The following is a 13,693-nucleotide window of genomic DNA, read 5'->3' as shown; positions in this document are numbered from 1 at the left end:
GTTAAAGGGGCTGACATCTTCATCAGTGTTCTGGGACGGCGCTGCATGCGGGCATATGGCTGCCTCCTGTTTGAGCGCTTTAGCTTTCAGAAAGAAGCAGTAAGTGTGGCTACCACTCTCCTAATATCTCTTCCTTGAGTGGCCAGACTTTCTGGGATACTCTCCTTAGCAGATGAGACCACAGCATGGAAGCACCGCACGGCCGGAAGCCAAGTGGTTCGTATCCCCCTGGCCCGTTAGCAGAGAATGGTGTTGACGTGTGTGCGCACATCACCGGCAGTGCTAGTGGGGAGCAGTCTCAGCACCACTGGAGGCTGTGGGAGCTCAAGGAGAGAACGGGCTTAGTTCTCAGTGCTCCTGAAATCAGTTCCCTAGTCTTACAAATTGTCCGTGATGTTTCCTTGGCAACAAATGGTATTTCCGGCCCAGTCTTACCCACGGCTCCCGTTAGCCCTTTCTCCCACATCCCAGAACCCAGCAATCTGAGCGTCGCCCAGCAGGATGCGTGTTCAGGCTCCAGCCGACAGAAACTGGAGTCCCGCTCCCCATCTCCCATGTCGCTGGCAGCCCTTCCCCAGCGCTGCCTTGGTCGCTTGTCTGCTTTGTGCCCACGCTCTTCTTTGCGGGAGGTTGTCAGGGACTTTGCCTAAATGTGAACAAACACTGCTTTGCTCTCTCACTTTACATTCCCCAGTGCCAAGGACTGATGACAAGAATGCTTGTTAGCACCTTTTATGGGCCTGCTGGTTCCTCCTCCAGAGCTCATCCGAATGGCGGGAAGGCGGTGCAGCTCTCATGCTCACTGCGGGAAACAAAGACTCACATTCAAACCTGGGATTCGGGTTTAAATGATTCAAAAGCTGGTGCTCATTTTTCTTCGTCATGGAGAGTTTCAGAATACAAACTATGTGTGTGACTGGCGACCGCTGGGGGCTCCGACTGTAACTGCAGCAGTGCGAGGAGACAGCCGACGGGAAGGGAAGTGACTCCGTGCATGTGAGCGTGTCCTACCCACAGAAGGGGTTCACGAAGGCTTTTTCTGTTTCGTAGACGAAGCAGCTGAGGCCTAAAGCTGCTAGACTTCTGAGAGAGAGAGAGAGAGAGAGAGAGAGAGAGAAAGAAACCTAGCCACAGCCAAGCCTAAGCGGTGGCACCCGGATTTCAATCCAGATCCGTCTTACTCAGGACTCATGCTCTTAACCACCATGTAGTGTCAAGCTAGGCAACATGGAAATACGTTACAATATTTAAGGCATATGTGTTGAGATATGTATAATTTTTTTTTATGAAAGAGCTCAGGTCAGTGCTAACTCCTGCATTGGAGGTGTCCTAAACTGAATAAAGTAATTTCCTAAACTTCCTGTATCTATGGCTATGACAGGACAGATGGCCCAAGAGGTATGGTGAACCGTAAGTGTGTCTTAGATTTTAAGGCAAGAAGGTACACAGTTTAGTCTTTATAGTAAAATTGACTCATGAACTAATGATTCTTGATATAGAATGTTAAGGCTTCACTGGTGATTCGTGTGTTACAAACATTTACTTTTTCTTACTGAAGTCCAGAATAGATGGATTTTTTGATACAAATTGATTTCATGGAAATTCTGCTTTAAGTGGTCCATACATCTGAAAACATTAAAACAAAACACAGAAGGTAACTATTTGCAACGTCAACAGTGATTATGAGCTCGGAGGCTGACTCCAACTTTCCCTTCTGCTGGCATTGTGACATCAGCAAGTCATGTCGCCTCCGTGCCTCAGCTTCCTCACCATGATGTGTGGGTGCTAACAGTGCCGTGGGCGGGGGCCTGTAGGAGAATCAGACGAGTCGAATGCAAAGCACTTAGAACAGAGCTGGCACAGTGAGTGTGAGGACTGCGTTTACTTCCAGGCTGCTATTCCTTTCAGGGTAGTAAGAGTCATTTTAATTGCGAATGCCCCAAGTATAATAAATCATTGCACAGAGCTTTTCAGAAAGTGCCTAAATTGGTGAGGATCCTGTTGAAATATCTAACAGGTACCCAGGCAACAAGCTCTTGTGCCCAGATTTCTGGCAGGGCACTGAGGGCACTGGAGGGGAGGCGAAGGGAATTGAGGGACCCACGCTGGCCACACGCCTGCTCCATACCAGGCGTTTTGCATGTAGAAGATTTGTGAGTTTAACAAAATCTACTTGTTCCCTGGCGGGTGTGGCTCAGCGGATTGAGCGCCAGCCTGCGAACCCAAGGGTCGCTGGTTTGGTTCTCAGTCAGGGCACATGCCTGGGTTGTGGGCCAGGTCCCCAGTAGGGGATGTGTGAGAGGCAACCGCACACTGATGTATCTCTCCCTCTCTTTCTCCTTCCCTTCTGTCTAAAAATAAATAAAATATTTTTTAATCCACTCAAGGTAAGGAAACAGGATTAAGTTAACCAGCATTAAGTCACACAATGTGGAAATGATGAACTATTCTTCAGGACCCCGGCCTTCCAGCATTGGACCACTGTTGAATGGGGAGGGTGCCTCTGGGAGCCTCACCTGATCTATTGGGCAGTCTTGGGTGGCAGCCACCCAAGTGCCCACCACTCTGTAAGGACCCCCGTGAGTGTGTGTGTGCACATGTGCACATGCATGTGTGGCTGGTGCATTACGGGTTGTCTAGTGGGAAAGGCAGCCAGCAGCCTTCAACTCACAAATTGGAAGTATGTGGATGCTGCCGGTGGTGAGAGCTCAAGACTCTTTTTTTAAAAAAATATATTTTATTGATTATGCCATTACAGTTGTTCTATTCCCCCCTCATTTCCCTCCACCCTGTACACCCCTCCCCCACCATTTCCCCCCTTTAGTTTATGACCACGTATCTCAAGTACTTTAGATTCTATATTTCCCCTACTATTCTTGCCCTCCCCCCTGTCTATTTTCTCCTCACCGTCTATGCTACTTATTTTCTATACCTTCTCCCCCCTTCTCCTCCTCCCACTCCTCTGTTGCTAACCCTCCATGTGATCTTCATTTCTATGGTTCCACTCCTGATCTAGCTGTCCTCTTGGTTTGCTTTTGTTTTAGGTGTGGTTGTTAATAACTGTGAGTTTGCTGTCCTTTCACTGTTCATCTTTTTTATCTTCTTTTTCTCAGATAAGTCCCTTTAACATTTCATATAATAAGGGCTTGGTCATGATGAACTCCTTGAACTTGACCTTATCTGAAAAGAACTTTATCTGTCATTCCATTCTAAATGAAAGCTTTGCTGGGTAGAGCAATCTTGGTTGTAGGTCTTTGGATTTCATGACTTGGAATACTTCTTTCCAGCCCCTTCTTGCCTGGAAGATCTCTTTTGAGAAATCATCTGACAGTCTGATGGGAACTCCTTTGTAGGTGACTGTCCCCTTCTCTCTTGCTGCCTCTAGGATTCTCTCCTTCATTTTAATCTTGGCTAATGTAATGATGATGTGCCTTGGTATGTTCCTTCTTGGGTCCAACTTCTTTGGGACTCTGAGCTTCCTGGATTTCCTGGAAGTCTATTTCCTTTGCCAGACTGGGGAAGTTCTCCTTTATTATTTGTTCAAATAAGTTTTCCACTTGTGGCTGTTCCTTTTCCCCTTCTGGTACCTCTATAATTCGGATGTTGGAATGTTTAAAGATGTCCTGGAGGTTCCTAAGCCTCTCCTCATTTTTTTGAATTCTTGTTACTTCATATTTTTCTGTTTGGTCATTTTTTTCTTCCTTCTGGTCCACCCCCTTGATTTGAGTCCCAGTTTCCTTTCCATCACTATTGGTTTCCTGTGCATTTCCCTTCATTTCAATTAGTTTAGCCTTCATATGTTCCTCTAATTTGTGACTAAAATCAACCAGTTCTGTGAGAATCCTGATCACCAGTGTTTTAAACTGTGCATGTGAGAGGTTTCCTATTTCTTGGTCACTTAGAGTTATCAGCTCTGGGGCTTTGAGTTCTTCTTGAGCCATAATGTTTTGGACTGTTTGTGCCTGTTATGTATGAGGAGCGGAGACCTAGGTGTTCACCAGGGCATGGTGACCCAGGCACTCACTGGGTTGTGACACTGTATGTGTCAAAGAGGGGCAATGGCGGTCCCCTCTGCTGCTTCTTGCAGGCCGCCGGGACCCACGCGGTCTGTCTCACTGCTCTGTCCTTTGCTGGTTTATTGGTCCAGTTGAATGGTTCGTTGTTGTCGGACTTCTGTATAGTTCAATTTTCTGTGTTTTGGCTGCGTTTTTGTTTACTAAACCTTTGTTGTATTCAAACTTGGTTGTGGGAGAAGGCACAGTGTTTCCACCTACGCCTCCATCTTGGCAGAAGTCCCTCAAGACTCTTAAAAGCACAGATGCAGCATGACTTTCAAAAGATTAATCTGAAGCAGGAGTTCCGGCCAAGATGGAGGCATAGAAAGATACACACAACCAGAAGGAGGATCCCAACCAATCTGAAAACAATAACCAGAAGTACTAGAAAATCACACTGCATGGAACTTCTACAACCAAGGAATTAAAGAAACATTCAACCAGACTGGTAGGAGGGAGACAGGCAGCTGGGTGGGCAGAGAAGACCCATGGCAAGGCAGACTGTGAGCAAGGCAGGGATGGCTGAAAGGGAAACTAAGACCCAAAGCTAGCTGTAAACTACAGAAGGGTTGCCATGGTGGGAGAAACTCCCAGTCTCACAGGAGAGTCCATTGGAATGTAGTGCTAGAGCAGAGTAAGAGCCGCATTGTTCCCTCTCTGACCCCTCCCCCACAGCACCACAGTGCAGCAAGGAGGGTTGCCCAGCCCTGGAGAATATGTAAGGCCCCGCCCCCGTACAACATAACAGGTGCACTGAGACAAAGAAATAGGGCCCAAATGAAAGAACAGATCAAAACTCCAGAAAAAAGCTAAGCAGTGAGGAGATAGCCAACCTATCTGATGCAAGCTCAAAACTCTGGTAATCAGGATACTCACAGAAAAGGTTGAGAACGGTCACAAAATGAAGGAAGAAATGAAGGCTACCCAAAGTGAAATAAAGCAAAATATTCAGAGAACTGACAGTTCTCTGAAGGAAAGGACTCAAGTCACTGATCTGGAACAAAAGGAAAAAATAAACATCCAATGGGAACAGAATGAAGAAACAAGAATTCAAAAAAAAATGAAGAGAGGCTTAGGAACCTCTGGGACAACTTTAAACTTTCCAACATTTGAATTATAGGGATGTCAGATGGAGAAGAACAACAGCAAGAAATTGATAACTTACTTGAACAAATAATGAAGGAAAACTTCCCCAATCTGGCAAAGGAAATAGACTTCCAGGAAGCCCAGAGAGTCCCAACGAAGTTGGACCCAAGAAGGAACACACCAAGGCACATCATCATTAAGTTACCCAAGATTAAAATGAAGGAGAGAATTCTAGAAGCAGCAAGAGATAAGGGGACAGTCACCTATAAAGGAGTTCCCATCAGACGGATTTCTCAAAAGAGACCTTTCAGGAAAGAAGGGGCTGGAAAGAAGTATTTGAAATCATGAGAGGCAGGGACCTACATCCAAGATGACTATCCAGCAAAGCTATCATTTAGAATGGAAGGGCAGATAAAGTGCTTCCCAGATAAGGTCAAGTTAAGGGAGTTCATCATCACCAGGCCCTTACTGTATGAAATATTAAAGGGACTTATCCAAGAAAAAGGTCAAAACTATGATCAGTTTTTTGTAAACTGACAAAAAACTCGGAACTATCAATACCTGAACCTAAAAAAAAAAGAAAACAAAAACTAAGCAAACAACTAGAACATGAACAGAACCAGAGAAATGGAGATCACATGGAGGGTTTTCAGTGGGGAAGGGGAGGGGAAGAATAGCAGGGAAAGGTACAGGGAAGAAGTAGCACAATTGATAGGTATAAGGCAGACAGGGAGAGGTTAAGAATAGTATAGGAAACAGAATTCAAAGAACTTATATGTACAACCCACGGACATGAATTAAGGTGGGGTGGAATGCCGGAGGGTTCAGGAGTGCAGGGCTAAGAGGAGATAAAGGGAGAAAATTGGGAAAACTGTAGTAGCATAATCAATAAAATATACTTAAAAATTATCCGAAACAAAAGATTAATCTGAAGTGAATGCACTCCTCCCCCCGCTACTCCCATCCCTGAAGAAACCCCGAATGAGCCAGGGAAGTGTCATTCTAGCTAACCGACAAAGTCAAAGCAGAGAAGCAAATTTTGCAGAATTGGAAAATAGTCCAAGTTAAAATAAGCAGGTATGCTGACAAACCAGAGGTTCCAGGCAGGCCTAAATTAGAAATTGGCTGAGGGGGGAAAAAAGTGATGAGGTCCCTGATGGATTCCAGTGAGAATTCTTTAAATTCATGGGCCTAATAGACCAGCAACATGAATGGGCGATATGGTAGGGATGCATGTGTGCTCACCAAGTGAGGGGGTGGCTCCGGTCCTCTCACTAGGAACGGATGCGCACCACGCGTGAGGCCTGGGGCTGGCAGGCCAGTGGGGACAGGGTGCCTGCTTTCCTGTTTGTTATAGTCCTTTCTCCCCCATCCCCTGTCTTTCTGGACCCTCTGCTTGCCCTGTGAGCCTGCACTGATGTCCACCCACCCCTCCCCTCTCCATGGATAGCGGCTCTCGCTAGGAAAGCTGTCATGCGTGGCAACTGTGGCTACTGGCTCGGTGTCTGCAGGAGGACAGAGCCATCCCCAGCTTGGACTGGAGGCGGTCTTCCCACAGATCGCTCACGGCACAATGCTTTCATCTCATTTGTCCCTACCTCTAGCTCTAAAATCTTAAAATCCTAACTCGATGGTTTATGGTCACGCCACACATGTGGTCTGGCACTTAAAGATCAGATGAAGAGTTTCGTGAAGACTTAGAGAAGCCCGCGGAGGAGGAGACCTTGGAGATGAGCCACTCCAGCCGCCTCACTTGGCTTTGTTCCTGTGTCCGTCGTGAGTTGCAGTGACCCTGCAGGTGGGAAGGGAAGATAGGCAAGAAGACAGAAAAGGTATTTTTCAAGACCAAAAGGAAAAACACCACCCGGGGGCTTTTTTTAAAACCTAGAAGAGTAAGAAAAGCTCTAGCACTATCATAGGTGGGTCTCACTTCATCTGTTGTCAGCCTTGAGGAGTGATGAGCCCTCTCTTCTGTCTGCCAAGGTCATCAGCACCAGATGGGCACACTGGACAGGAGTGTCCATGGGCTGGTGCCACAGCTGTTGTCCCCGAGGACCAGGGCGGCCACAGGGATGCACCAGACCTTTCTTCTCCTGCCTCCTAGGCCTGGGGCAAGCTTGGATGAGAGAGTGCACGTGGAAGCTCTTCACGCCTCGGGAAGCTCATCCAGGTGGTTGGTGTGTGGGGAGGGTGTGGGGGGTGGCAGTCTCCGGTTTGCTGTGCCTTCCCCAGCCCTTCAACTCTCCTCCTGACATCTTCCTAAGTGGCCATGGCCGGCATGGCCCAGCCTTCTCAGTCCCTTCCTTGTGGAGATGACACGAACTGTGTTTATTCTCTTTACTGTAGAGTCATTTTGATGTAGACAAATTCAGAAGCTGAGGGTGTGCAGGGCTCTTCCCTGCTCTTGTAGTTCTCTCACAGCGTCTGCTCAGCCCACTTTTGAAAGCGTCTGCACTGTGGTGCTGTGGGGGAGGGGTCAGAGAGGGAACTGTACACCCTACCGCCCAAGTGCTTTCCTGACCAGCACTGACGGGGGCTCAGCACCTTGTCCAGGCTCCGGAGCCTCATTTCCTGCTGATTTAACTGTATGCCACTCAGGCGATATGTAATTTTGAAAAAGCTCTGTAACTGTGTAACTTCAAAAGTCGTGAACGCGGCTGCCAGGTGAACACTGAGCCCCAGCCTCCCCGTGCGCCGAGGCTCACCAGGCCTCCTGCAACCTGCTGCTGACTCCCTCCTACAATCCAGTCACCACCACGTCGTCTGGGGGCTGGTCTTGGTTTTAGTGGTCTTGGCTGTCAGCAAGCATTAAAGAGGTGTTCAGGCTTCACCCCACACCTCAATGGCATCTTTTCTAATTAACACTCTCAGTACAGATATTCATATGGGAAAAAAGCATAACTTGCTAAGGAAGAAACAAGTGTGTTCTCTGGGATTAGCTCAGTGGGGATGGGGATGAGAGGGCTGAGGAGGGTTCTGCGCGGTGCCCCTCTGGCGTTTTGGTGCACGTGTGTGTGTGCTTTCCTGCTGGTTGGGTCTCCGCTGGCCACAGCCTGGGTGAGGGCTCTTCAGGAGCTGAGGTTCCCACTTAGGCCAGTCCGCCCCTCAAGTTTGGCCTGCCTTATCGTTTGGTCTCCTTTCCTAACTGACATACCCCAGCCTGGAAAAATTCTGAGTTAAACACAAGCTCTACACAAGTACATCCTTCACCACACACATTTGAAGTCCTCATGATGCCCATTCTCTGGAGCAGGAGGCCTGCCTGTGCCTGAGACTGCCACCTCTATGTCCCCACGTGGCTACTGCTGCAGTGAAGCCGGTGACCCGTTTTCAGAGGCCCCTTCACTCACACCTTTGGTGGACCTAATTTGACCAAGGCCCTCCAGTCTCGTTTCCTGAACGCTGCCCGTGATGGGTGCAGCAGGCAGGAACTGCTGAGAAGGGTCCTGCGCCTCCCCCCTTCCCTCCCCCTGGGGTGAGGGGGGCAGTGCTGGGGTCCGCAGGAAGTTACCTGCATGGGTGAGCAAGCAGGCTCGCTTTGAAGCCCCCCTCCATTCATCGCCAGCTGGTTGGCCTTAGGCAAACACCGTGTTTTACCGTGTATAATGCCCTCCCGTGTACCATGTGCACCCATGTTTTTGGCCCAAACTTTCAGGAAAACTTTCTTTTTAACTTTTTAATTCAATTATTTCTTTATATATAGTTAGAAACAAAACCAGTTCTCATATTCCGAGGTATTATTTTGCATATGGGTATTGTTGCTTTCTAGAATTACACTTTTAATGCATAAGCATAAATGAAAGAATTTAAAGCATATAGATACGGAATTAGTATTCCCCATGTATAATACGCACCCTTATTTTTCCCTCAAAAATTTGGGCAAAAATGTGGGCATTATACCTGGCAAAATGAGGTAACTCAGTCTCTGTACCCATGCCGTTGGTGAGACGGGGCCGCCAGGAAGACGGGATGCGGTGCTCGTGCGGTGCTCCCGCCAGCGTCTGGCAGAGAGCGCTGGGTCAGCGGTGGCCATCATCACCAGCTATCTGGGTCAAGTCAGTCACCTCCAGCCTGCACCTCCTCCCCTCCCACCTCCTTCCCTGCTTTCAGGGGTCTGTGTTCACTCCTGTTTCCAACTTCCTTTCCCTCCACATAGAAACACGTTTGGCTTATCTGTTTTAAAACAACCTCCCCCGGACCCTGGACATTTTCTGCTCCATCCTCCATCCCCGGCCTCTTCACTCCTGTTCCCCGTCCTCATCCCTTCATTATTCAGCCTCCGCACCCAGACATCTGCCCCTCAGTCCTGTGAACTGGCTCTCACCTAGGTCACCAGCGTCCTCCCTCCTGCGAGGGCGATGACTGCGATCTTCAGCTGGCGCCCTCCCCACTCAGAGGAGGCCCCTGCCGTCCAGAGCTCCCTCTCCATCACTCAGCAAAGAGCGGAGCGCCCAGTTCTTCAGACCGGAACTAGGCCCCAGGCCCACGCAACAAATCAGACCAGGACGCATCACCAGTGAAAGTGTTTAATAGTTAAATTACTTAAATAGACTTCAATTTCCATGGGAAATCATAATCGTATCCATTTTGCAAGAGCAGGAATAAAAAGAGTGCACACCCCGTGGAGGGAATGAAGAGCTAGCACTGCACGTGGTCACCAGTCACTGCTGGGAGGGGGTGGGTCCCCACGAGGCCGGGGGGGTGGGGGTGGGTGGGTCAGACAATGGGGTGGGGGGGGACACAGGAGGAACGCGGCACACACACACACACACACACGGTACTCAGGTGGGAAGCAAAACGAAGCCCAGCACCACCGGTGGGTGATGGGAGTGGGGAGTGGGCAGGGGACTGGAGGACAATATGTGGAGAAAGCCAGCCCCCGCAAGGGTAAAAGGCCCCTGCAGAACTCAAAGGAGGAACAGCAAAAGCGCGGACAGACTCGGGCTGGCAGTTTTAGGTCCCTAAGCCTTGCTTCCCAGAGCTGTGCTGAAACGACGCACAGCGCGTGTGCTCAGGGGAGGCTGGTGCCAGCAGGCGTCCATGTCACACTTCGCCTCCTCCGTCGGCCTTGTGCTGGAGGCGCAAATCGTTCTGCCCTGAGTGGCAATGAGGTCTGGGCACACGCCCGCAGGGCTCTGCTTGAATCTCTCTGATAGCACATCATTTTCCAAATGCCTCCCTCACTGGGTATAAAAATAAAAGTTTTCTCCTCGCTACGGTTAACTGTCCCCTCCCCCCCAAACAAAAACCAGACAAATTGGAATTTCTGCTAGCTGGGCACCACCCTTTCCTCTGGTTTGCAGGTGGAGGGCAAAGCCACGCCCCATTCCCCTAAACCTGAGGGATCCACATTATGTGCCCAAGTCCGGGGGATGAGCTCCGGAGAGGGCCACCTGGGCCAGCTGAGACAGCCGGGCAGGCTTCCTCCCGCCGTGCCCTGGCTGGGCACCAGGCGCCAGCCCTGGCTCTCTGCGCAGGCCCCAGGCGGCTGAGCCCTCGGGAAGTGGACGGGTGGGCGGTGGGTGGCCAGGCTCCCTGCTGCTGCAGGCTGAGGCTGCTTCCCTTGGCCCCGACTCAGCTCGAGATGAGAAAGCAGCTTTCTGTTCCCTTCTCACGGTTCCGCACGCACCGGGCTCAGGGGGCGCAGTGCGTGTCTCCATAGGCACTGAGAGCGCCAGGGTCATGCGCCTATCGTCTTCCTGCTTTACCTGAACTTGCGGTGCCCCGAAAGGACACGCCCACTGCTCTGGCTGGACCTGGGAAAACCCAAAACTGCCGAGTCCGAGGTGAGGGAATTAGGCTCCTGCACGAGCCCAGTCCCACAGCAGAAACACACTCACACCGGAACGCGCATCGGTGCGCGCGCAGGACAAATGAGCACGCACGCCCCGCGGTGAACAGCCGCGTCCTAATATAGAGAATTTACAAAATATAGAATTTGGTATATTTGTTAGATCTCCAAGGTTTTCAATGATACAAAATAAAAAATACAAAAAGACAAGTGGGGATCCCTCCCCCTCCCCAGCAGCATCCTCAGTTGCTCGTGGGTCTCTTACACACGCACAACTAGCATAGTCTAAGGAAGGGCACAGAAACTTTTGTTTTATTCAATAAATACTTTCCTTTTCTCAGGACCTCCACTGCTTACTTGAGGCCTCTCTCCTCCCCCTGGCAATGAGCTCTGTCCCTCCCAGCGGGGCGTTGTCTGTGTGTGTAGGTGTGGGCGGGGCTGCGAGAAGGCCACAGTCCTTCCGAAGCCAGGATTCCCGCCCGAGACTTCCCTCCGAGAAGAGGGGTTTAAACTTCATCTGTCTGAAGTTTTAAAGGCTCGCATAGAAAAGCAGGCCCCTCGGGGCCCCTGGGCTCCCCCCAGCCACAGTCACTCTGCCTCCCCACCCTGCCTCTCCCTCAGCCCCGCCCTCAAGCGCTGGGTGGCCGCTGAGCTCCTTCCCACCCGCGCAGCAGCAGCACCCGTTAGAAAACTCAAGATTCGGGTCGAGTCTAGCGGAGTCTCCTACAGAGGGAAACGTCTTTGGTCAGCTTGATGCTCGCAGGACGCTGGCACCCCGGGGCCTGGGGCTGCTGCCGGCCCACAAGGGCAGAAGCTGCTTCTGGAGTCAAAATGGAAAATCTCAGCGGCGCGGCCCCCTGGGCTGGAGCGCGGGCTTCCACCTGCCTGCCTGGCACACAAAGAAGCCATTTCCATTTGTCTGGAGGCCAGGCTGCCTGGCATCTCTGACTGGCAGCTACTAACTGAGCGAGGGCCCTCCGTTGAGGAAGTAGGTCATCATCTCGCCTTTGCCCTTGACCTTGACCACACCCCGGCACTCCAGCTGGTAGGTGTTGGCAGCCAACACCTGGTACATGTCTGTTGTGACCTGAGGAGGCAAAGGAGGAGAGAAGATAGGCCATCAGTGACCTGAGCTGTGGATCTACCATCGGGCAGAGCTGCCTGGCTGCCTTTGACACAGAAGGGTGGGCAGCATCCTCCCGCTGAGGCTCTTGGGGACGGACAACTGCTTGCCCAGGAACGGGCCTCAGTGACAAGGACGACAGCACCTGCTCTGTGCCAGGCAGTGTGGCAAGCAACTCACATGTGCCATTTCCAGGCAACCCAAAGGGTGGCCATCGCCGCCCACGCCCACCACAGGAGAAGTGCAGAGGCTGCAGTCAGGGTGGACCTGCTCCCCTCGCCACCTGCCCGGGCCTGAGACCAGTACGTGACCAAGGTCGCACTCTGGGTTTTTGCCACAGAGAGTTTGAGAACCATCGCTTATCTCATTTGTAAGCACTGTTACCTCAGGCTGGAAAAATCTAAGTCACTCGCCTGAGGTCGCACAGCTAACAAGTGACAGAGCTCCACAGTGTGTTGCCCGTCTGTCTGTCTGTCCGAAAGCTTTTGGAACAAAAAGGAGCATTCACAGTGGCTTCCGTGACACACTACACTTGAGCAGGGTGAGGGAGAAAAGGCAGGGGTGATGGAGAGGCAGTGTGCATAGGTGCCTCGCAAGGCTCTCCAAGACCATTTCTGGGCACTGCCAGCCCTCCTCCAGCACCTGCTGTGTGTCCTCCCCAGGCCGGGGGCAGGGGGGGCAGTGGGGCGGTGGGGCAGGAATACTGGGCTGGGCTGTGGGGAGGCTGTTAAGTGTGTTCCGTCAGCGGGGAGGCCCTGTGGTTGCTGGCAGCGGCCCTCACACCTGTGGTGGGTGAGGTCAGGCGCTCTGCAAGTACACATGCCCCCTCGTCTGTCCTCTTGAGCCCCACTCCCTGTCTTGCCATCTGTTCCCCCTTCAGCATAGGGATGGAGGGGAGAGGCCATCCGGCCAGGCCCCTCAGACAGCATCCACAAGGCAGCCAGGCAGGGCTGCGCTGGTCACAGCCATGCTCAGGGCCAAGCCCTTTGTGCAGAGACCCCACAGGAAAGAGAAGTTAGGGGGTATTTGGGTGGTGTCAGTGTGAGCAAAAGGCCACAAAAAAAGCAACGACAGCATTTGGGAAAACTGAGGCCAGGGAAGGGAAAGACCCATCCACAGCTCACAGGGAACTAGGGGCACAGGGATGTGCAGGACTAGAGCCCCGTCCAGGGCCCCTCTGTGTCAGACTGGAGTGGAAAGAATCAAGGAGGGCCTGAGAAAAAGAAAGCCGCTGAAGAGTGGGCCTTGGGAAATACGAGCACCAGGTCACAGGAAATGCGGGGAGGAGAAAACATCTTGGTTCTCGGGCCAGGCCCCGTGGTCTCAGAGGTGATGGAGGCACCATCCCAAGGACCATTGGCCTTTTCTGGTTCTCCTGAGCCAGGCCCTGAGTGCTGGGCTCCATCTGGCAAGGCCTTGCCCCCTGTGGTCATCTTTGTGTCCCTCTGTGTGCCTGGGCTGTGGCACTAGCACTCCTGCCTCGGCACAGGCAGCCAGCCTCCCGCTGTACCTTCTAATTTCTCCTGTGGCGGGTATACAGCTCTGCACAGGACTGGGGGGCCGTCCAAGGTACGGAAAGCCTGAAACAAATCATGTTCTCCGAGCTTCCAAAACACTAGTGCTAACTACGCAATCGTC

The 13,693-nt window shown here is 51.4% G+C and overlaps 1 protein-coding gene across 2 annotated transcripts in view; it reads right to left on the bottom strand.

The window, feature by feature from the left end:
* Positions 1-9,653: 9,653 nt before the first annotated feature.
* The window catches only part of ADCY5 (adenylate cyclase 5), a 146,385-nt gene continuing 142,345 nt past the window's right edge, over positions 9,654-13,693 (bottom strand). For both annotated transcript variants that reach the window (XM_037051467.1, XM_037051465.1), the window contains exon 21: positions 9,654-12,019. In XM_037051467.1, coding sequence (XP_036907362.1) covers positions 11,891-12,019 — 129 coding nt within the window. In that variant the 3' untranslated portion in view covers positions 9,654-11,890. The remainder of the gene's footprint in view (positions 12,020-13,693) is intronic.

This window comes from Sturnira hondurensis, unplaced genomic scaffold, assembly GCF_014824575.4.
Source record: "Sturnira hondurensis isolate 20B ecotype Veracruz unplaced genomic scaffold, ASM1482457v3 Scaffold0007222, whole genome shotgun sequence".
NCBI classification, from domain to species: Eukaryota; Metazoa; Chordata; class Mammalia; order Chiroptera; family Phyllostomidae; genus Sturnira; species Sturnira hondurensis.
Note: the sequence above shows the minus strand (reverse complement) of the source record. Positions and strands in the feature narration are given on the sequence as shown.